We start from the raw sequence: 24,069 nt of genomic DNA on the forward strand, positions 1-24,069 counted from the left end.
TTCATTGTATCTATATGATTTGTTCATATAAGATATTGCGCTTGATGAGTTTGATTATGCACGTTTTTGTATTCATTGTTTAAATATGAATAGTTAGTATGAGATCTATAGAAGTCAATACCTATTGAGTATCAATAGGCTATGAGATTATCAGTAAGTCATTCTAGCGTGTCTAGATTGTCAATGAGATTACGAAATGCGCATACGATAAGAGTGCGATACGAGAGTGAACTCGGTTAAAATAACCTGAGCCCCATGAGAGTGAACTCGGTTAAGTAACCTGAGCCCCGTATCTAGTGGGTTGGACCCACCAGTGAGTTGGACTCACACTTTGGGATTAAGAGATTGGTTGCGACTGACGTGGTCGAGTGTGAACACTCCCGGGTTGGACCATTTGGATCAAGTTGATTCGATTATATAAGTTTAGCGAATCAAGGATTAGAGTTTTGATAGAGTCTGTTAATTAGGAACGTTTACTGTGTGCTTATATTATGTATGGAATTTGCATACGTATTAAGCGTGTGACGCTATATTTTGATAATACTATAAGTAACTTGCAAACTCACTCAGTATTTTCCCAAATACTGACCCCTCACTTTGATGTTTGCAGGTAGTAGAAGTCGGATCAGACAAACCATCTCCATTGTGCCAGAAGTCATTGGACTTGCACAAGTATGAGTTACATGAGCTGCAGTAGTCAGTAGTTGTCAATCTAAGATTGGTAAATTGATTTCAAATAGTTAGTTTTGAATGTAAACTCTAATATGATATTTTAATATCTATATTATATTATTTAAAGAGTTTTCTGAAAACGTTTTATATATAATAATATGTTTTCAATTGCGAAAAATTATTAATGGTTTTAGGCTTGCTACGGGTTTCGGAGCTACCACTCCCATTCCCTAGCGCCGGTCTCGGCTCAATAATTTGGGTCGTGACATTGTGGACCTAGCTAGAGGCCAATTTTGGAGTGCAGAAGTCATCTGCATATGCTAGTTTCTGACTTCTGTGAGTGCTGCAGTAGTGGTCCTGTGTCGATAGTGTTGTAGCCTAGTCAGCAGTTCATTTTGATTGTATATATTAACTGCTGTTATTGTTTATATGCGTTTTGATAGGCTACGTGTTTAGTAGATGATCCACGGCCCAGATGCCGGTGAGATGTTTGAAACACTAACTGATGTATATAATACCGCGAGGCCAGTTCGTACAGGGTACGGTAACTAGAGCCCGCGAGGTTTTGAAACAGTTAGTGCAAATGTATGATTATATGTTATATATGTATATTTGCTTCCGTTGGTTGTTGTTATTTGTTTATATTATATTTGCGAAAAATTAATTGTTATTTTAGGCTTGCTACGGGTTCCGGAGCTACCACTCCCGTTCCCTAGCGCCGGTTGCGGCTCAATAGTTTTGGGTCGTGACAATGTTGGTATCAGAGCAGTTTGGTCCAGTTACCACTGCAAATTTGTTTCAATGTTTGTTTGAGAGCAGTTTGGTCTAGTTACCACTGCTAGAGTTGTCAGATTGCTTGTTTGACTGGGAGTATTTGTCAGTAAGTATACCTAGGAACTACTGCAGCAAGAGTCAGACCGTGGTTGTCTGTAATTGTGTTATGTGTGCATTAGTAGTACATGGCATTACGCGCGCGGACCAAGACTATTAAGTTAGTAAGTGAATAGTATCTGTTTATACAGACGACTAAGGAAATTAAGTATGTGTTGCTTGTGCTAAGATATAGACGGTGGTTACATGTTTGCAAATTATGATCGATTGAGAGGGTTAAGTATTTGTTATTTGCACTGAGATTGTTAAGTGATTATCTGTTTGCGAATTACGTGCAGTTGGATTAAATGCTAAATGTTTACAGCATTATATAAGCTGACTTTGGAATTGCGTGTGAAATGGGCTCAGATGGTCGCTTACGTTCGAAATTGTTTCTTTTCAGCATGTCTGGGCAAAACGGAGCTCAGTCGCATGCTGATGAAGAACGGGAGGAAGCGCCTCCTATATTTCAAAACGGGTTTCATAATGAAGTGGGCGAACCATCTGGGGTCCATCAGAATGGATTCCACGCAAATCATGGAGCATCGCCAGAAATATATCAAAATGGTTTTATGTCTGTGTCAGAGATAGGTAGTTCTTCCAGAAACAGAGTTAGAGAACATTCGCCGGAGATTGAGTACAGCGAAGAAGAGGAAGAGGAACCGGAGGAAGACCCGGAAGAGGATCTTGAAGAAGATTCTGAGGAAGACCCTGAGGAGGATCCCGAAGAGGATCCAGAAGAAGAATTAGAAGAAGAAGCAGAAGAGGAAAATCCTCAGGATGAAGAGTATGAAGAAGAAGAGTTAGATGAGTTAGACGTTGAGGAATACAGAGGTGACTATTTCTGGTCAAGTGTGCGGAGATACCGCAATCTGAGGGAAGATGCGGACATAGCTAACGGTCAGGCGCAAATAGCTTTAAATCAGGTTAGGAGGCAAATGCGTTCTTTTTCTAGAGGGATGTTAACTGTAGGAGCGTACTCTACTGATTTTCTGCGGATGGCAGAGGGAGTCCCTAATCTGAACGAAGACAATAGGACCATTAATCGTAGATATGTCAGGGGTTTAGGACCTCAGTTTGATGAGCTGTATGAGCACGTGGACGAACATTTCAGCACGCTTACTACAATGGCCCGTAGGATTGAAACAGAGCATGAATGGTCGGGTGATCCGATACGACCTTATTACTTTAGACGTGAGTACCACCCAGATTATGTTAGTACATCCTCCAGAACTACAACCAACCCCTATTTCGTGCAAAGAGGTGGACGAAACTCAGGTAGAACAGTTAGGGGCCGTCATACAGGCATAGTTATTAGGGAACCTAACGTTCCGCGTCAGGCACCCCCAGGTATTAGCAGTTTATATGCTTTAAGTATTGTGTTTATGTGTTTGCATTATTGCGTTTATATAATTGCTGCATTGCATAGTGGACTGTCAGTAATAGGTTTTGCCTTTAGGATAATACCTCGGAAAGCGAGAACCTATAGGAAGCGTTGTAGTTAAACACGCGCCTAATAAAAGAACATATAAGCATAACACACAAAAACAATAATACAATAAATATCACAACACATAATTATCGCAAACGTAATTCCTATATTACGTTTTAGTATTTGAAGAAATAAATGGATTGCTTGCAAGAAGTCGATGTGGAACATCGGCACTTGCGTTTGTATCTGACATAGAAGAGAATGTTGCAGAAGTGGATATGATGATTACAGCAATATAGAATTTTGAACTTAATTGAGTTATCGGAGATATGGAGAAAGAAGTGATGTGACAGACGAACAGTCTGTAAATGACAGAATATGACAGCAGTACAAAAATTTAAAATATACTCAATAAGTATAAAGAAAGCCGTTAATAGTCGCAGAGCGTATAATCTGGAGTAAGACTTACGATTTTATGAAGATTTTAAAAGTTTTCATGATTTTTCAAGGTACAATTGTGCTCAGGCATCGCATGTAACATTGCATAACCATGATAGAAATGCATAAAGAATGATTTTCAAAATTTTAGATCATGCATCATATCTTTGTAATGGGAAAAGAAACTGCAATTTTGAGCAACTCCTTGGTGATGAGAGATGTCATCACTCTGAGCAACAATTGTACTAATGATTTCAAGCGATTTATGAAAAGTGATTTAAAAGAGCTGGCCAGCCAAAGGATGTTTTGAAATCTTTTGTTAGTAAGTGAACTCAGATGTGAAACTCTGCGACGAATAATAAAATGTTCTTAGTAAATAAGAATAAAATTTAAAAGCAAATCCCAATAACAGAATAAAGCCCTGTTAATGATAATTGCAATAATATTAAGGGAGCTACAGTGAAATGTGAACGAGGAGTTATTGCCGGAGAGCGAACGCAGTCAAGATGCAATGCGCTGGCAATATTTAAGGATATATTAAATATCCTTATGATAAAATAAAGGATGAAATGATGGAGAGTCATGTTAGATGAAAGAAACGTAACAAATACGCAAGGATGAGGAGTATAAGGATTATTCCTATGTTGAAATAAGTAACGTAGCGAACGAAAAATATACTAGAGAAAGAAATTGAAAGTATAAGGGACGAGAAGACGATAATATGAGTGATGAACATGAAGTGATATTTAAAGGATATAACTTTATCAATATCAGTGTTCGAAGATACAGAAGTAAAAAGCGAAAGGATACGAAATGATGAGGCAGACGATTTTGTAAAATGTGAAGGTGATTTTGCAAGATATGGAAGTTAGAAATTTGATAGATCAAGAGAGATAATGATGCTATATGACTGATATTAAGTAAAGTTACTAATATCAACATTAAGAGCTATAGATTGCGTTAATTAAAAGGAGAAAAGTTAAGTGGTAAAATTCTAGTATAAGGAGAAAGGCACACGTATAGGCATACGTGTCAGTAAATGTGAGAATGGTGGATAATATGAAAGAAAGTACAATGAAGAAACTCATATACCCTTAAGATTTAGCAAAATGACTAGAGAAGAGGAAAGTTTTAGAGATATGTCAGAAGGATTGTCAGAATAGAACAGCAGCAGTGGAACTACTATAAACGCAGGAAAGACGTAACGAATATAACAAGTAAAAGACAAGACAAAAATTGATACTAATACAAAGAGATCAAGTTATTTGGAGACAATTAAAATCAGGATATAAGTGCTAAAGAAGCACAAGGAATGTAGGACAAACTAAGAAATTATCATGACTAGTATTAAGACGACACCTTGAAAAGTGTGAATAAAGTCGCAAACTTATTTGAAGGTAAGAAACAGAAATGTGAGACGAAAGAGAAAGTTGTTTATACAGTAAGGAAGAATAACGATTAAGAAAGTAAATAAGTTATTAAGGATTTACTGAACTTGTTAAAGATTAAAGGTAAAGATGAAGTTAAGCGAAGGCTAACTAACGATAAGGATTCTTGAAATAGTTAAATGTTAAAGATATATATAAGATTCTTACGAGATCATCATGAAAAAGGAATGGTAACGCAAAGGTAAAATAGATTTGACTAGAAAGTCAATAAAAGACTCGAGACGTACCTCAAAAGGGTAATGAGAGGGAAGTGAAAAGGATAAGAATACGAATAGTATTAGCAATAAGGGCAAATGTACAAGCTATATAACCGAAAGTAACGTGAAAGGAACGAAGTGCCAGATAATGATAAAAAGGAGTAAGAAATGACGAGGACCCGCTAGAAAAGAAAAGCGACAACTACAGATGATAGTAAGGATCATAACCGTAAATTATGATTACAAGAGAAAATACCCATAGGGAGTATGAATAAGGTAAGTACATCATTAAAGATGTAACTGACACGTCGTGACTAGTCACGTACAGAGGAGACAAGTAGCGACCCGATAACGATTAAGAATGAAACAGTAGACTGGGAAAGTATCAAGTGAGGATTAATCGACGCTAATGAGGAACAGAAGAAAGATCACAATCAGTAATAAGTATAAAGTTATAGCTGTGTATGGGAAGCTACGGGTTATGTAAGAGAAAAGGGTACAACTAAAACGTACTAATGAACACTGAAGAAAGTGTAAGGACAGTATAAGGTCTTAACAAGTTTTATGAAAATTCGAGGACGAATTTTTATAAGGGGGGAAGAATGTAATACCCCAAAATAGTTAATTATTTAATTGGGCCACGTGTCCAATTTCAAGTCGCCAGAGTGGCAATATCGGAAAGTTTTCCGATAAAATTAAGATAAATAAATTTTGGTAGGTCGGTTTTGGAAAGGATGACATGCGAAGAATTTAATAGTATATTTCAATTCTAAAGACGGAATTGGAATTGAAAAGAAGAATGTCAAGAAAAGCCAAAAATAAAGTGCAGGGACCAAAGTGATAATTTAGCCACTTTGTGTCGAAAATGGAATTTTGTAGGATTTGACGGGGAGTGTTAATATTGAGTTTCGTATTATTTATAGGATATGAATAATACGTATAAGTCGTAATAAAAGAGTTTAACGATTTAGCTATGGACTAAATCGTACGAAAGAAAAGCTTAAAAGATAAATGATAAGAAACAAAAAGAACAAGGACCAAAGTGAACCTTTAGCCATTCAATATAAGAGGAAACCATTTGAATGAAGGAAGGTATCAGAGGGTGGGAGTCCAGAAGCTTCATTTTCCGTCGATCAACTTCGTTTCTTTACGGTTTCTCCGTTCGACGTCCGATTCAAGCGATTCAAGCGGCAAACTCTTCAGAATCTTGTCCTCTATCGATCCTAAGCTTCATTTCGAGGTAAATATCTCGAGAATTGGGTCAAAAATGTGATTTATTGGCTGATTTGGATAGGAGTATGATTTTGGATTGAATTTTGATGTTTTGAGGTTATTATGGCGTTTTCGAAGAAACCGAGATATGGGTATTGAGCGTGGATATGTTTAGCACGTCGGGATTGTGGCGAAACCCCGGAAAATCTGATTTCCGGGGCTGTGCACGTGGTACACGACCGTGTACCACGGGTGCACGAACGTGTACTGATGTACACGAACGTGCACCTAGCGAGGTACACGATCGTGTACTGAAGTACACGAACGTGTACTTCTCATGGTACACGAACGTGTACAATGAGTACACGAACGTGTACCCCTGAGGTGCACGAACGTGTACTCAGTTGCACGATCGTGCACCCGTCAAAACGCACAATGTGTACCCCAACTCGCCCCCACGCGTATACAAACTATAAGTGACCTAAGTGTTTGACGTTTAAAGTAATTGGACGTGGAAAGACGGATTTCGGACTTTAAGAATCATTAATCTCGAGATTAGCTCGACGTTTTAGATAAATTATAAAATGGAAAACGTCAAGGACGTTAAGCGATTCTCAATTATGAGAAATAGTATTCGCTAAGTCGTTTATACGACTAGAGATATTGAATACGTAAATAAGTATAAAACGAAACTAAATCATAAAACTTAAAAGTATTATACGTATAAGAATATGAGAATCACGTCTAACTATTAACGATTTATCAGACGTGTCAGCAAGTAGTGGAGTCAATAGAGGCGGACTAGCGAGAGCGTATTATCAGATCGATCATATCATTTCTTGGATTGCGGTCACTGTGAGTTGTACTTTTACTTTCATGTATTAAAACTATTTTATATATATACTGTTCTTACACATCGCATTATATATAATTGTTTGAAGTGTTATATGTTTATTTAAATTTTATATATGAGAACTAGTATGCGATCCGAAGAAACTAGCTACCTATTGGGTGTCAATAGGCTGTGTGATCACCAGTATCGAGTCAGTCTAGTATGTTTGCATTGAGAAATGACTTGACACAGCTGGGAGCTGTTGATGAATATAATATTTACGATTGGGTTATGATTTAGATACGCAGAGTGAACTCGGCTACGGTGTAGCCTGGAAGTCCCCGTATCTAGTGGCTGGGCCACCAGCGAGTTGGACTCGCAATTGATATTCACGATTGGGTTGAATGATATATGATTATTCGAGAGATGTGTCGCATGCTAGGATATTAGTTTCGTACGGATCAAATACATGGTTATATGTTTTATATTAACATTTTCTTGAGATGCGATGCTATGTTTTTATATTAATACTGTTAGTAAATGTCAACTCACTCAGTATTTCCCCAAATACTGACCCCTCACCTTTGATGTCTTCCAGGTGCTTAGCTTGTGGACCTAGCTAGAGGCCAATTTTGGAGTGCAGAAGTCATCTGCATATGCTAGTTTCTGACTTCTGTGAGTGCTGCAGTAGTGGTCCTGTGTCGATAGTGTTGTAGCCTAGTCAGCAGTTCATTTTGATTGTATATATTAACTGCTGTTATTGTTTATATGCGTTTTGATAGGCTACGTGTTTAGTAGATGATCCACGGCCCAGATGCCGGTGAGATGTTTGAAACACTAACTGATGTATATAATACCGCGAGGCCAGTTCGTACAGGGTACGGTAACTAGAGCCCGCGAGGTTTTGAAACAGTTAGTGCAAATGTATGATTATATGTTATATATGTATATTTGCTTCCGTTGGTTGTTGTTATTTGTTTATATTATATTTGCGAAAAATTAATTGTTATTTTAGGCTTGCTACGGGTTCCGGAGCTACCACTCCCGTTCCCTAGCGCCGGTTGCGGCTCAATAGTTTTGGGTCGTGACAATTTTTATCCTGATATAGGAAAAAGTTTAATTTTACTCTATTTTTCATGTTTCGCCTCTACTTTGAATAAAGATACAATTGACGATTTATTTAATTAAAGGATTACAACTAAATATAGGATTATATCATATATTTTTTTGTTTGAAAATAATACAAACAAGTCATTCAACTCTAAAAATATTCAAATAATTTTAATAATTAATTATATATAAATATTTTATTAGAAAACTAAATAAATTAAAAAATACTTTCAATTAACTACTATACTTCTTTGATTTACAAACCCGCCGTAAAATATTCATATAAAAATGAGTAATATTTTCTTCGATCCTCCTCGCACTCTTTTTTTTCCTCATGCTCCTACTTCACATAGAAGGAGGAGTTGCTCAAACTCCTCCTTAAAGAGGAACTTGTGCTACTCTTTTACATTGAAGGAGGAGCTGCTCAAGCTCCTCCTTTACTTGAAAGGAAGAGCAGCGGGAGAAGCTACTCGGGCTCCTTCTCCTTTGGAAAGAGGGGCAACTCGAGCTCTTTATTTTAAAAGAAAATCAATTTTTTTTTAAAGAAATAAATAAATAAATTTTATTTTTTGTAAATTGTATTTTTTTTCAGTTTTATGTTATAATTTTTTTTTGACAATTAATATAAATTAAACAATTATTATTAGTTAATTTTTTTAAAGAAAAATATACTTTTATATTTTTAATAATATAAACATTTAATTAGTATATAGATTAAAAAATAAGAACAATTTTAATTTTTTTTAATTTAAAAAAAGTTCAACTTAATATTTTAAAGTAGAAGTGAAATTAAATAAGATAAAATTGAACTCTTTTTAGATTAGAGTATAAATACAAAAAACATTTGACGTGAGTGGTTTTTAATTATATTATTGTTTGTCTTTAATAGTAAAAGTATAAATTGTTAACAAAACATCTTATTTAAATAAAAAGAAATGATAAAGAGATAAAATAAATTAATGAAAGGTCAATGAAGGCATTTTGACTCTTAAAAAATATGGTGAAATTTATCTTAAATTGTGAATAAGAGGAGGTGAAAGTGAAAATAATTTGCCATACGTAAGAAGAGTAGTTCGGAAATAGAGGACAAATGGAGCAGTCACATGGGGGTGGGAAATGGTGGTGATTAGCACATAACCTTACGTCACTTTGACTTGTATATGGATCTGCTTGATTGAACCGTCACGTTACCCAAAATACCATACCCGTCTTCCTAACTCAGCCTATCATTTCAGTCCCTTTCTTTTTTTTATTTAAAAGAAATGCTACATATGAGCTCAAATAATATACTCACGATTATTTTAAAAAAATTATAAAAAATATTTATATGTAAAATTAATGATATTGGTTTGTAAATATAAAAAATGTCTATGTTTTTAAAGGATTAGAATATGTTTATGAATTGATGTTATCAACGCCATTTTAATTACTATAAATAGTCAATCATAAAAACTGCAACTGAAATTCTATCACGCTTTAAAACAAAGCTGACGTGGATAGAGACTGAAAGTAGGATGGGCCCAAGTTCCATCAGTGATGACGTAACCATCGAATTCCCGTCATAATGACGATCCCTGTACGACACGTGGCGGCAGTATTTAACTTTCCTTCAGGCATGGAGACTGTGGGCCAAATCTACATTTGGGTCCACATGAAAACCAATAAGAAAATTCCACGTATTTTTGTCAATGTGGCCATGATGGTGATGGAGATTGTGGTATCGGTGTGGGGGATGGTACCATTATTAATCAGAAGGAAGAGTGGTTAAAAATGGACCGTTGATGGTGTGTAGACGAGATATACGGTGTCTCCCATATGGTTGGTTGTGATGCATGAGTAGGGATTGTGGGTCCCCGTCTCACTTGGGACCCACCTTTAAACATACTTTATAATTTAAATTCATCTAAAACGAACAATAATTTTAAAAAACCAAAAGTTATTCAAATGACTTTGTAATTCCTCTCTCAACAAAATTTGCTCTCCCTTCTCTCTAAACAAAGTTCATCTTCTTCATCTTGTTCTTGGTGAGGGTGGGAGAAGATGATTTTTCCGGTCACCGGAAAATCATCTTCTCTCCGCCCATAGTTTTATTTAGTATAGATCTACTCTTTGTTGATTGAATAAGACTTTTTTTAAGATGTTTTTTATGGTTTGAAATTTTATCTTATGAAATAAATTGTTATGGTTTGTTTTCTTACCTCTTTGATCCGATGTTGTAGATCGTTCAAGACTATTTAGTGTTTGTTCGAACTTTAAATCCAAGTTCTTGTAAATCTAAACATTGGGGAGGTTTTTAAATCTATCTCTTTAGAATATTCTTGAAGATGAATCAAAAATGCTAAGCTTCGTCGGATAGAGCGGATTTCTTGTCAAATCGGAAAAAGGATGATCTAAGTACCCCGTCCAACGGGAACATAGTTCTTTGTTGTGTTAAATTTATCGGGATTCATGTCATAGATTTATCTTTATTTTCGATTATTTTTTGCTTATCTTGGATTGTTGTTTAGTAGTTGGTTGTTCAAATTTGAAAGATCATATTGAGATCCTTGTGATATGACTTTCATTGTTTGTATTTACATCTTCATTAATATATTCTAACTTTGGAAAAAAAAAACAATAATTTTAAAAAGAAAATTTTATGCAAATTTAATTTATAATTATTTTTTAAAGTAGAGTATTTATGGGAGGAAGTAAACTCCAACAGTTATATTTTTTTATTTATTTAAAGTTTAATTTTATTTAAATTTAATCAAAATATTAATTTTTATTTTATATTTACATTATTTATATATTCATTATCTTCTATTTGTTTATTTTTGTTATAAACATGTTAATATTACAGGTGCATATTTGTAATCAATTAGTTGATTTTTGGGCTATTTGGAAAGCCAGAAACTCTTCTATCTTCAAAGACAAAGTCTGGTTAGTGGAGGACACCATCCGTAATGCCCTCCAATATCGCGACGAATTCGACACAGTTAGAGATCTAGAAACTAGGAACCAGTTCAACCATCAGCGAAACTTACATCTCAATCCGAAAATGGTTCCTCTTGTACTCCCAGTTTGCCAAAATTTGATCACAGTCAGATATGACGCAGGGACTTGCAAAGAACAGAAATTTGGCTCCATTGCAGGAATAGCTTTCAACGCCCAAGGTCCTTGTCTAGGCCAATTTTCTTCCATCATCAGGCATATCTGGGACCCAGGCTTTCTAAAATTCCTGGCTCTGCGTGAAGTCATGTCCCGGTGCCTGGAATCCGGTTGGAATCAAGTAATCTTTGAAGGCGATGCCATCCTAGTTTCCCAATCTATCAACTCAAGTAATTGTACCTCGAGTTGCAGCTGGAGAACTTGTCAAGATATTTGGCAACTGCTGCCTCTGTTTCAATATTGCTTGATCCGTTTTATTCCTAGGAAGGATAATATTGTAGCTCATAGATTAGCTCAGCAGGCAAAAGCGAGATACTTGTATTTCCTGAATCCTGCTGTGCCTTTGTAACCTACCTTCCTATCTATCTAACTCTATCTGGGGAAAAAAAATTAGTTGATTTATTTTAGACAAAGGATAAATTTAAAGATGAAATATCAAGTATTATTGAAGATAATAAAGCAAATAAAAATATAAATAGGAGAATAGTCTTTTTACGAGATTTATATTCTTTTATTATGTCAAATTTGCATTTTTAAAAATATTTTAAATACAGTAATAAGAGATTAAAGTATATCAACATTAAATATTGATTAGCATAATGTATTAAACATTTTAAAGAGTATATATTGTTTTATCTTTATTAATTAGTTGCTAACTAATAAAAATTCTAACAAACTGGTTTATTAGTATAACACTATAAAATAAAATAACACTTTTACAACAAAAAAGTTAGGAATTGATAAATCACCAAACAGGATCCGAGCTATAACGACATGCACACCACAAACAGACAGAGGTCAGAAAGAACTCCGGTGGGGGTCACCGGACGTTCACTCCGACGCTCAAGTGAGATTTGAGGTAAAGGAAGAAGAAGAAGAGAAAAGAGAGTGCTTAGAGTAGAGAAAAAGAAATTACCTAGGGTTTGTCCTTAAACCCTCTATTTATAGTTAGGGTTTAAGGACAAACCTGCCTTGCTGGCAGGCTGTGAGCCCAGTGGTCCCAGAATTCGGTTATGCTCACGTGGGAGAATATCCCTGCAGGTGGCGCAATTTGTTAGGTGTGTCAGAGGGAACATTCCTCACGCACCTGTCAGAAGATCTTCTGTGGTCCCAGGATCCGGTACACGAGTGAGCGCTTCTGGGCAGGACCTCGGAGCCCGGTCAAGCCTTGAAACCCGGATAACTTGGGAGTCAAGTTATCATGGCTCTTGTATCTGAGAGTAGCTCAGATCTCGGACTAGGTGGTCCAGTCTTTCGGGCTTAGGAACTCGGAGCTCGACCTGGGTCTGAGTTGAGCCTAGTTCAGAGCCCGGATCGGATTCTTGGTCCGACCTTATCAGGCATGATTGTCTTGGATGATGTTTGAATTCCCATCGATCCGGTGACCCCCCAAGTCATGTGTTCTATGATTTCGAGAAGGTCGGACATTGTTACCAGGTCGGTGGAATGCTTGACTTAGTGATGTTCGTTCCTGGCGAGGTTGCTTCGCCCCTACTAGATGTGCTACGTTATCACTAGTCCCCCCTCAGTATGTCGGATATTTATGTCCGAGCTGGTAGTGTGTACCGAGATCTCAGATCATGGGATCTTTGGCGTGCCTGTTCCGTTTATGGATGGTCTCTGACATCGAGCTATTTGTCAGAGAGATAGATGAGCTAATATGGCTGTGTGAAAGGACGTGACTGTCGAGATGTCCTGTCTGACAGCTGTTGTAGCCGTTGTCCTATGTGGCGGTTGCTTGTTGTCTATGCTGGGTCCACGTGTCTAGCAGTTAAGGCGTGAGCGCTTTCCCAGGAGACGTTTTGAGTGGGATGAGAGAGAAAATTAAAAGTGTGGCTTTTCATTTTCCCTCTCTTTTCAGTTATAAGTTTCATTTTTCAAACCTTACAAAACTTTTTGCCTTCTCTCTCGTTTCTTATCCTTCGTTTTCTGCTGAATCCTAGAGCAAGAAAACTCTCTGTTTCTTTGTCTTCTTTTAGTTTCCAGTTTTTACTTTCTTTGACACCAGTGTTTGTTAGTTGCTGCTTGGAAGTGTGGTCTCGTTATTTTTGTTTCAAGGTTCATCCAAGTTTTTGAGATCATTTAATCTGCAATAAGTAAGTAATCTCGTCCTTTGATCCTTTGATGTTTTAGTTCCTCTGTTTTGTGCTGTTGCTATTGTTTGGATTTCTGTGTTTTTAGTGATATGCCTCTGGTTTTGATTTTGGATTTCCGCCATTGTAATTTTAATTTTGGGTTTCTGAATCGTAGAGAGAAAAACTCTCATTGCGTTTTGTGGTATGTTGATTTTCCAGAAATGGGTGAAATTTGTTCGTGTTTGCCTTTGATTTCCTTTTTCCTTGTGGCTTTCCCTGAATTAACGTGTCTGGTTTTTGTTTTTGCTGAATCTTGTTTATTATTTTTGTTATGTTCGCTGTGTTTGTTATTTGGAGACATGACTTTCCAGAATTCTGGAGGTTCATGCGTGTTCTTCGTGTTCTTGTTTAGGGTGTGAATTTCCAGAAATCTGGAAATTCATTTTGTCGTCTTCGTGTTTCTGATGGTGTCACCCTTTAAAATTTTCCTTTTGATCCGTACGTTTGAGTCTTAGCTAGTCTATTTTTGTTAGTGAAGCTTGTCTCATCCGAGCTGGTTTCTGTGTCTCTAGGTATGTCGGGTGACCCATCAGATCGCGAGGAAGGGGTAGGTTATGATGATAACGACCAAGGGACGGCTGAGGCGTCCGTGGAATTTCACGTAGTTCGCTCCAGCCGAGCTAATTTCTTGGAGGCGGAGGAGGTGGGCACCTCGCAACCGCGAGTTTCGAAGAAGTCAAAGGGAAAAGATAAAACCGCGGATGTTGGTGGTCGACCGGATGATCGGGACATTAAAGCGTCTCGGTGTACCGTTGGTTTTTTGGATGCGGTGCGCGTAGCTTTCAGTATCCCGGAGGAGTACGAGCTCTCCGTTATTCCCGAGGGTCAGAGATTGAACAACACTCCTCCGGCGAATACGATCATGTTGACTCTGGAGCATTTGCAGTCAGGGATAAGGTTTCCTCTGTCCGAGGAGTACCAGCGGTTGAGCGCCTATTTCAAAGTTCCTTTGTCTCAGATCCATCCCAACGGAGTTCGGCATTACTCGTGCTTTCTGAAGCTCTGTCAGCGGACTGGGGTCGTGGATTCCATGAGGTTATTCTGCTGTCTGTATCTGTTGTCTTTGAAAGACCAGAACCATTTTGCGTATATTAGGTTTCGGGGTGAGAGGAAGGATGTGCCTGGGGGTTTGTTTACTGGGATAACCGACTCTCTAAGGGATTTCAAAGAGGACTATTTCCGAGTTACTCATCCGACCGCCTTTCGGGGGATGATCAACACCTGGAGCTCGGATTGTCATAAACCGGATAAATGGTTTCATACCCCCAGCCCTTTCGAGTCGGCTGACATAGCTAAGCTTCGGGATGCCACGCCCGATGGGAAAAAGGCTCACGCCGATGTTCTTTGCCCAAAAGTCATTTTTGACTTTTGGAAGTCTTCAATGCCTGCCGGTAGATCCTTGTACATTTATGCGTTTTTGTTTTGTTGTTGTCTCCCCTTTTTTTTTATTTTTCACGATTTGCTCGACTTGCTCTTATCTGCTGTTTTATCCGTACTGACCTTTGTCCTATGCTTCTTTCAGTGAACAGTATTGATGTATCCCGGCTTGCTGGCAAAAAGCGCAAAAGACCAGCAAACCGAGCTCCTGCTCCGGCGCCGGCTCCTATGGCCCGAGCTGCCGCAACTGCAGCCACTCCCGAGGCTTCCGGGGTGCCGAGGCCTGAGGTCCCTGAGAATGCTGCCCCCGCGGTGGGTGTGAGCCCCGTGCCTCTTCGGGTTCAGCTGCCGGGCGGGATAGAGGTCCCTGTTTCCGCCGAGCCCGTGGGGACTATCCCTTTCATAAACTTGGATTCCACCGGGACTGTAGATGGTCCGGTTCAAAAAGAAGCTGCTCCCCGAGGAGATGTTCCTAAGGAGGCTGGCCCGAGCTCTAAAGGTCCCCGGGCATCTTTGGCGGATCTGCCGCCTGTTTCTTCGGACTCAAGCACGGCGGCTTCGGGTCCCCAGACAATAACTCGGGCGAGCTTTGCCGAGTGGGTAAGTCGCCATAATGATGGTGCCCGGGCAACCTTGAACAACCTTCCGATTGCCGGAGACGTTGCTCGGGTAACCACTTTACCCATCGACTTAGCCCATTATAAAACTCACCGGCCTGAGAATTTGCTGGCAGTTGTCTCCTCGCTCTGTCTCCAGGTATTTTTATTTTCCACTTAGTAATTTTTGTGTTTGTGTTTTTTCTACCCTGTACTTATAGTGTTTGATTTCTGGTTTCAGGCAGCTCAAGTATCTTACTTGGCGGACCAGAATGCCAATAAGAACGAGGTTGATCTATTGCTGGCCAAGAACCTTCTTCTGTCCGAGCAAGCGAAGGTTCGAAGTGCTGAGAAACGTGCTGCTGACGCCGAGAAGAAAGCCTCCGATGGGGCCGCCCTGGTAGCTAAGCTGGAATTGCAACTGAAGAATTCCGAGGATCGAAGGTCGGAGGACTTGGAGATGCTCGGAAAGCTGAGAAATGACGTCAGTCGTCTGGAGACTGAGAAGGCTGCTGAGAAAGAGGATTTCTCGAAGCAACTCGCCGACGTCACTCGTCGAAATGAGCTGGCTTCCCAGGGGCTCCGGAGTTCGGTGGAGGATCTGAAGAAAAAGCTGGCCGATGCCGTGGCACGAGCTGATAAAGCCGAAGTCCAAGTCACAGAGGGTGCCACCCGGGAGGAGAATTTGTACGAGGACTTTCGGAAGATGCTGTATGTGGGCGAGGTCCAAGTTGGTGAGTTCATAAGAGGTCGGTTTGGAGCTGATGTCGACGTCTCAGATTTTAAGCTGGACGTGGTTGACTTGCACCGCCGTGCCAAAGATCTGCCCGAAGATTACGATATACCGGCAGATATTGAAGATTATCTGGCCGATGATCAGGGCGAGGGCCCAAACTGAGGCAATTTGTTTTTGTAATTGTTGAACAATTTAGTTTTTTGTTTTATAGTTTTGAACAATTTTCTTTGTCTTTGTAAATTTTTGGGATGTTTGAGCTTTGAGCTCCTTTTGCTAGTTTGAATATTTCCTTTCGTATACTTGTTTTTTCTGAATGAATTTTTCCATTGTTTTTGTAATGTTGAGCTCCGAGCTCCTTTGTTATGCTTTGAATATTTTTGCAAAGTTTGGTCACTTTGGCCTTAGTATATATCTTGTTTTCATATGTTGGTTCTTAGTTGTTCATAGACCAAGTTTAAGCAAGTTGCTCGGCGTGGATAGCCTATTGTCTTGGGACAACCCGGAGTTGTTGTTGCTCGGGGTCGAGAATTGCTCGTAGTACGTTGGTGGTATCTAGCCCGTTTGTGGCTTATAGCTCGCTGGTGGCACCTAGCCCGTAGATGGCACATAGCCCGTTGGTGGCACATAGCCCGTAGATGGCACATAGCCCGCTGGTGGCACATAGCCCGCTGGTGGTACATAGCCCGTAGATGGCACATAGCCCGCTGGTGGCACATAGCCCGTAGATGGCACATAGCCCGTGGATGGCACATAGCCCGTGGATGGCACATAGCCCGTGGATGGCACATTGCCCGCTGGTGGCACATAGCCCGTAGATGGCGCATAGCCCGTGGATGGCACATAGCCCGTGGATGGCACATAGCCCGTGGATGGCACATAGCCCGTGGATTTTTTACCGAGTAGAGTGCTCGGGTTTTGAAAAGACATAAATTCTTTTTAATCTTTTTTATTCATTGAGGGGAAAAACTTATGTTTGAGTTTTACAAAGGCCTAACTCAAACATAAGTGAAAAAACCCCTAGGTACCTCGAAAAAGTAAAACAAGTAACTATTGATAGTATTTTCGAAGAACCTGGGAGTTCCAAGTTCTCGGAAGCACTCTGCCCGACATGTGTGCTATTTTATAGGCTCCTGCTCGTCCGACCTCAGTGACTTGATAGGGGCCTTCCCAGTTAGGTTCAAGTTTTCCCACTCCAGCATTTCCCTTAGTAATGTCTGCCCGTCGTAGGACCAGATCGCCAATTTGGAAACTCAAGGGTTTAACTCTCTTGTTATGATACTTAGCCATTCTTTGCTTGTATGCTTCGATTCTTAGCGCTGCCTGCTCTCTTCGCTCTTCCAGTAGGTCTAAGCATAATTTCTGTTCTTCCACGTTCTTAGCCTCATCGAAGAACTGGACCCTTAGAGTTGGCATCCCGATTTCCACCGGTATCATCGCCTCGCACCCATATGTTAGAGAAAACGGGGTGTCTCCTGTGCCTGCCCTTGGCGTGGTTCTGTAAGCCCATATGACCTTCGGTAGCTCTTCCAACCACTGTCTATCGAACTCCCCCAGCCTGGTCTTGAGCCCTTTTAGGATCGTCCGGTTGGTTACTTCGGTCATCCCATTGCTCTGTGGGTGAACTACTGAAGTGAAACGTAAGTCAATGTGCAAGTCGTTGCAAAATTCCTTGAAGGCTCGGCAGTTGAACTGCTTTCCGTTATCAGTTACCAACGCTCTGGGTATACCGAAACGACACACGATTTGCCTCCAGAAGAAATCCCGGATCCGAGCTTCTGTGATGGTGCTCACTGCCTCTACCTCGAGCCACTTAGTAAAGTGATCTACTGCCACTATCAAGAACTTTTTCTGCCCCGTGGTTGGCGTGAAAGGCCCCAGGATGTCAATTCCCCACGTTGCAAATGGCCAAGGACTAGTAATAGGGCACTGCTCTGTAGTAGGAGCGTGTCGGATGTTCTGGTGCCTCTGACAGTTTTCACACTTCTTTACTATCTCCTCTGCCTGTCTGACCATCAAGGGCCAGCAGTAGCCTTGCAACACTGCTTTCTTTGCTAACATGCGAGGAGCTATGTGTGCCCCACAAATACCTTCATGTATTTCTCTCAACACATACTCCCCTTCTTCTGCCGTCAAGCATCTCGACCACGGGTGGGTGAATGACTTTCTGTACAAGACTCCGTCGAGGAACGCGTAGTACGGAGCTTGTCGCAAGATTTTGTAGGCTTTATCTCTATTTCCTGGCAGAGTTCCATCCATCAGGTAGTGGGCTATACCTTGCATCCAATTTTCCAACGGCTGAGTTAGAAAAATGGTTTCATGGTTGTCGATACTGGAATGCTTTTGAACAGAGAAATGAGCCCCCGGTATTTTTTCGTTCACTGTTGCTGCTTTGGCTAATGCATCGGCCTCTTGGTTTTCCAAGCGAGGAACTTGCTCTATCGCCCATTTTCCTCCGAGCTCCTGAATCTTATTCAAGAAGAACTTGACTCTGTCCACGTATCTCCTCATTTCCGAATCCCGAGCTTCAAAAGTACCCAAGATTTGGCAAACGACTAACTGAGAATCACTCCTTATCGTTACGTGCTCGGCCTTGACCACGTTTACCATTCTCAATCCGATCAACAGAGCCTCATACTCCGCGGCATTGTTGGATGCCGGGAAATCGAATTTTACCGAGCTGCGGAGTGTGACTCCGTGAGGGCCTTTCAAGACTACGCCCGCTCCAGATCCATCCAGATTTGATGCCCCGTCGACTTCTAACACCCACCGTAGAAGTTGTTCGTCGGGTTCCTCAGGTTGGTCGCTTGCTGTGGTCTCAGCTATAAAATCTGCCAATACTTGTGCTTCAGAGCCGGTCTTGGTTCATACCGGATGTCATATCCTCCCAGCTGGACCGACCAGCTGACCAGCCGTCCCGACATCTCTGGCCTCTGCAGCGCCTTTCTCAAAGGTTGGTTCGTACGTACTACAATGATGTGAGCCTCGAAATATCTCCTTAGTTTTTCCGCCGCCACCTTCAATGCCAAAGCAAATTTCTCAATTTTTGGGTATCTGACCTCCGGGCCTTTCAAGACTCTACTGAGATAGTAAACTGGGGTTTGTAGACCCTTATCCTCCTTTACAAGGACTGCTGCTGCTGTCTCGTCATTCACCGAGAGATATAAGTATAAGATTTCTCCGGGCTCAGGTCTACCTAGCACCGGGGGTGTGCTGAGGTAAACCTTCAGCTCTTCAAAAGCTGCGTTACACTCCTCTGTCCACTTGAAATTCTTTGTATTCTTCAGGATTTTGAAAAATGGCAAACATCGTTTGGCCGAGCAACTCATGAATCTGCCCAACGCCGTTACTCTCCCGTTCAACTTTTGTACCTCCTTCACCGAGCTGGGTGCTTTCATGCTCATCACTGCCTCGATTTTCTCCGGGTTAGCCTCAATGCCTTTCTCCGAGATGAGGTGCCCTAGAAATTTCCCCGAGCGGACTGCGAAAACACACATTTCTGGATTCAGCTTGAGGTTAAAACCCTTCAGCTTTTCAAAAGTTTCTACCAAATCCTGTGCGTGATCCTCGATCCCCTTAGATTTTACTACTATGTCATCCACATAAACCTCGACATTTTTGCCCAGTTGATCTTTAAAAACATGATTCATGAGTCTTTGATAGGTTGCTCCAGCATTTTTCAGACCAAAAGGCATCTTTTTGTAGCAATAGGTCCCCAGATCCGTTGTGAAAGCTGTTTTTTCTTCGTCATCTTTACTCATCGGGATCTGGTGATATCCCTGCGAAGCATCTAAGAAGGCATAGACCGCAAATCCGCACGTCGCGTCCACTAGTTGGTCAATGTTTGGCAGAGGAAAACTGTCCTTTGGGCAGGCATTGTTTAGATCAGTGAAATCTATACAAAGCCTCCATCTACCGTTGGACTTTTTGATCAAGACTACATTGGCCAGCCATTCAGGGTAGTCTACTTTCCTGATGAACCCGGCTTTCAAGAGCTTCTCCACTTCGTCTCGGATAGCAATCTGTTTCTCTAGAGAGAAAGTTCTTTTCTTTTGCTTGACAGGCTTGCATTTTGCATCCACATTTAACTTGTGCGAGATGATCTTAGGGTCTACCCCCCCAATATCCTCTGGCTTGTTGGTAAACTCTTCCACATACTGTTTTATCCGAGCTATGATAGCTTCCCGGTGCTCGTCTGGCCAGTCTACGCCCAGCTTTACATACATCTCGGATCCCTCTGTAAGTTCAATCGTTTCTAAGTTTTCTCGGGGTTTCTGAGCTTTTTTCTCTCTGATGAGCAGCTCGGGTGTATCGATGTTCATCGTTTCCACCGTGCTGCCCATAGTGGCCATGTAACATTGCCTAGATAGGGTTTGGTTTCCCCTGATAGTTATGACCTCGTTTTTTACTGGGATTTTCATCATCAAGTAACGAATACTAGTCACTGCACCTGTGCTATACAACATAGGCCTACCAAGAATACCATTATAAGCAAGAGGCATGTCAACTATCATGAACAGTGAACGTACCTTCCGTGTTGGTTCCGCCAGGATTCCCTCTGTTCCGTCCTCCTGAGGTATTTCGATGCCGAGCTCTAAGTCTAGCTCGACCATGCCCTCTGGGGTGACCGGAGCTCCCCCCAGCCCCAGGAGAGGAATGTTCACAGGCTTGAGGTCAGTCTTGGATCCTCCCATTGTCAAAAAGACTGATAGAGTCAACAAGTTAACCGAGCTTCCATCGTCCACCAGCAATCGTTTTACCCATTTTGAACCAATGATGGCCGATACAATCAAAGCGTCTTCATGAGGAAAATCTACTCCTTTCGCATCCTCTGGCCCGAAAACAATGTTAGGCCATGGCGACCCGGTAGATACCGATATGACCATCTTTTGCTTTTTCTTTCTGCGTTTGCGACCATACTCGGATTCTGAGGTTCCTCCTGAGATAGTGTTGATTACTCCCGTGACTTGTGTTTTCTTTGATGGGGATTGGGCTTCCCTACTCCCCCCGGGCTCCGACCTGACCGAGTTGACCCTCGTATTTCCTCGGTCTTGGCCCTCCTTGGCCACAACAAAATGTTGTAATCGCCCCTGGCAGACTAATTTGTCTATCTCGCTTCGCAAACGTCCACATTCCTCCGTTTCGTGGCCATAACCATCATGAAAATCACAGAACTTGGATCGGTCTCCATCTTTCACTAGCCTTGGTGGATAACGAATCTCTTCGTTGTTGTGCTTGATCCAGGATAGAATCTGCTCCCTTGGCGTGTTAAGTGGCACGTACTGTCTCGGTACTCCTGCTCGATCCACATATCCTTCCGTTCCTCCTCCAATACTGAAACTTGGCTTAGGTCCAGGCCCCGTGCTTGGCGGACTGGTCTGAGCATTGAATGGCTTGCTACCTCTGTACCCCGAAGTCTCGTTCAGAGGTCGGTACCGATCTTGGTTACGGTTAGATCCCTGAGTGTTCTGTGTTTTACTGGGAACCGGGCTAGCCGCCCCATAAGACTTCCTCTGCCTTTCCTCGTCAAGATTGATATAATTCCAAGCCCTGTCCATCAACTCGGTGTAAGTGTCAACCGGGTTGGTGATCAGGCTGTCTCGGAAGACTTGCATGCTGGTGTTATCTTTCATAGCATCGATGGCGGTATCATCATTCAAATCTTCTATCATAATCGCCTCGGCATTGAACCGAGCAATGTAAGCTTTTAAACTTTCTCCCGGTTTTTGAAAGCACTTCTTCAAATCACTGGATCTTTTCTTTCGTTCGATGCTCGGGGCAAAATGAGTTTTGAAAGCCATAGCAAGCTCCCTGAAACTAGTAATAGAGCCCTCCTTGAGGTTCTGGTACCACTTTTGCGCCGCATCACTCAACGTCGAGGGGAACACTTTGCACACTGTGGCGTCCGAGACACTTTGAACTCCCATGGCAACCTGAAAGCAACTTAAATGAGTCATCGGGTCGGATTTACCGTTATATCTGTCAATGGGCGGATATTTAAACTTATCTGGAAATGGGTCATCCCATATAGCCTTTGACAAAGGGCTAGCAATGCCACAGGTAGTAAAAGGTCGAGACTCTGCCTTGTGCCCTTTGTGCCTATCCAGCTCGGCCTGGACCAGACGAGTAACCTCGTCATGCAAAGTTTTCTGATGCTGAGATGCTGCACCCGAGCTGTGAACACTCTCTGCCCCGTTTCTCCTGACCGGTGGGACTCCTGCCCTCGCGGTCCGCAGAGGATCTGCCTCCGGGTCTGGGTCTCCCCTCCCCAAACCAGCGTCACCGCGCTGTGTCCCCGGTGGTAGATTCTCGTCTTGCACCCCCTCCCTTCGAGGAGGAGGAGGATCATTCCGACCTTCGTCTCTCGGAAAAGGGCGATCATGCCGACCTTCGTCTCTCGGCAGAGGGCGATCATGCCGACCTTCGTCTCTCGGCAAATTAGTGTCACGATGATCTTCGCCTCTGGGTGCTTGATGCTCTGTGGGACCTCTAGGTCTGGGTCGTGGGTGATCGCTCCGACCTTCCTCTCTCGAAGGACGACCATCCTGAAACTCAGCAGCTTGGGGTGGGGGGGCCACGGGGGTGGCCGAGGGATTGTAACTTGGGTAATACTGGGACATGACTGCAAAGTGCATCTGCTGGGCCTGGTGCAGCTGGCGAGCCATGTATTCTAAATATTCTTGAGCTTGTAAGACCGCCGGAGGTATATCTTGCCCAGAAGTTGTTCCTGTTCCCGTAGCCACCAGTGTAGCGTCTACCGGGAAGTTGAGTTGAGTGGGAGACAAGGTATTGTGGAGGAAACTCTGAGGCACGGTGGTTCCTGGGGTTGATAAGTGGGTGTGACTTGCATCTGAAGCAAAAGGGTTCGCCCTTGGATAGTTTTCCAACCCATATAAAGGCACAAATCCAGCTCCACTGCCGGAGGCCCTGGATCCTCCCACCTGAGCATTCGCCGGAGGAGTTAAGCCAGTGATCACAGAGGTCCGACCACTAGCAGAGACTCCACCAACCAAGTTAGCGTCGGTAACCGTAGTTCCCAGAGGATCTACCCTGTCCAAAACAGGATCATCAGCCATTGTTTCTTGTCAAGATCTGATCAGCAACGTCAAGAGAACCAGAGTAGAACAGGGGAATACAAAACGGATTCCCACAGACGGCGCCAAGTGATAAATCACCAAACAGGATCCGAGCTATAACGACCTGCACACCACAAACAGACAGAGGTCAGAAAGAACTCCGGTGGGGGTCACCGGACGTTCACTCCGACGCTCAAGTGAGATTTGAGGTAAAGGAAGAAGAAGAAGAGAAAAGAGAGTGCTTAGAGTAGAGAAAAAGAAATTACCTAGGGTTTGTCCTTAAACCCTCTATTTATAGTTAGGGTTTAAGGACAAACCTGCCTTGCTGGCAGGCTGTGAGCCCAGTGGTCCCAGAATTCGGTTATGCTCACGTGGGAGAATATCCCTGCAGGTGGCGCAATTTGTTAGGTGTGTCAGAGGGAACATTCCTCACGCACCTGTCAGAAGATCTTCTGTGGTCCCAGGATCCGGTACACGAGTGAGCGCTTCTGGGCAGGACCTCGGAGCCCGGTCAAGCCTTGAAACCCGGATAACTTGGGAGTCAAGTTATCATGGCTCTTGTATCTGAGAGTAGCTCAGATCTCGGACTAGGTGGTCCAGTCTTTCGGGCTTAGGAACTCGGAGCTCGACCTGGGTCTGAGTTGAGCCTAGTTCAGAGCCCGGATCGGATTCTTGGTCCGACCTTATCAGGCATGATTGTCTTGGATGATGTTTGAATTCCCATCGATCCGGTGACCCCCCAAGTCATGTGTTCTATGATTTCGAGAAGGTCGGACATTGTTACCAGGTCG

At 41.9% G+C, this 24,069-nt stretch overlaps 2 protein-coding genes across 2 annotated transcripts; one reads left to right on the top strand and one right to left on the bottom strand.

Annotated features, from left to right (window-relative positions):
* Window positions 1-12,562: 12,562 nt before the first annotated feature.
* LOC126668696 (uncharacterized) lies at window positions 12,563-16,403 on the top strand. Its single transcript, XM_050361879.2, has 8 exons — window positions 12,563-12,602; window positions 13,037-13,139; window positions 13,305-13,397; window positions 13,543-13,729; window positions 13,849-13,903; window positions 14,009-14,850; window positions 14,892-15,629; window positions 15,711-16,403. The coding sequence occupies exons 1-8, from the start codon at window positions 12,563-12,565 to the stop codon at window positions 16,365-16,367; spliced, it is 2,715 nt and encodes a 904-aa protein (XP_050217836.1). The 3' UTR covers window positions 16,368-16,403.
* Window positions 16,404-16,624: 221 nt separating this feature from the next.
* On the bottom strand, window positions 16,625-22,746 carry LOC130015133 (uncharacterized). The gene is made up of 13 exons (XM_056104707.1): window positions 22,624-22,746; window positions 22,053-22,135; window positions 21,328-21,752; window positions 20,732-21,141; window positions 20,144-20,416; window positions 19,574-19,810; window positions 19,312-19,465; window positions 19,112-19,219; window positions 18,810-19,033; window positions 18,100-18,665; window positions 17,526-17,922; window positions 17,358-17,419; window positions 16,625-16,793 (listed from the first exon to the last, which is right to left on the bottom strand). The coding sequence occupies exons 1-13, from the start codon at window positions 22,744-22,746 to the stop codon at window positions 16,625-16,627; spliced, it is 3,231 nt and encodes a 1,076-aa protein (XP_055960682.1).
* Window positions 22,747-24,069: the final 1,323 nt, after the last annotated feature.

Source organism: Mercurialis annua, linkage group LG2, assembly GCF_937616625.2.
Source record: "Mercurialis annua linkage group LG2, ddMerAnnu1.2, whole genome shotgun sequence".
Classification (NCBI taxonomy): domain Eukaryota; kingdom Viridiplantae; phylum Streptophyta; class Magnoliopsida; order Malpighiales; family Euphorbiaceae; genus Mercurialis; species Mercurialis annua.

Bases quoted from the DNA above. Each gene is read 5' to 3' on its own strand.
- LOC126668696 (XM_050361879.2), top strand. From the start codon at position 12,563: ATGGCTCTTGTATCTGAGAGTAGCTCAGATCTCGGACTAG. The intron at 13,398-13,542 runs GTCTCGTTATTT...CTGTGTTTTTAG, and splicing joins AGTTGCTGCTTGGAAGTGTG to TGATATGCCTCTGGTTTTGA. The intron at 13,904-14,008 runs GTGTCACCCTTT...CTGTGTCTCTAG, and splicing joins TCGTCTTCGTGTTTCTGATG to GTATGTCGGGTGACCCATCA.
- LOC130015133 (XM_056104707.1), bottom strand. From the start codon at position 22,746: ATGGTCGTCCTTCGAGAGAGGAAGGTCGGAGCGATCACCCACGACCCA. The intron at 19,220-19,311 runs GTCTACAAACCC...TTGGCATTGAAG, and splicing joins CCTTGTAAAGGAGGATAAGG to GTGGCGGCGGAAAAACTAAG. The intron at 18,666-18,809 runs GTAAACGTGGTC...AATAAGATTCAG, and splicing joins TGTTGATCGGATTGAGAATG to GAGCTCGGAGGAAAATGGGC.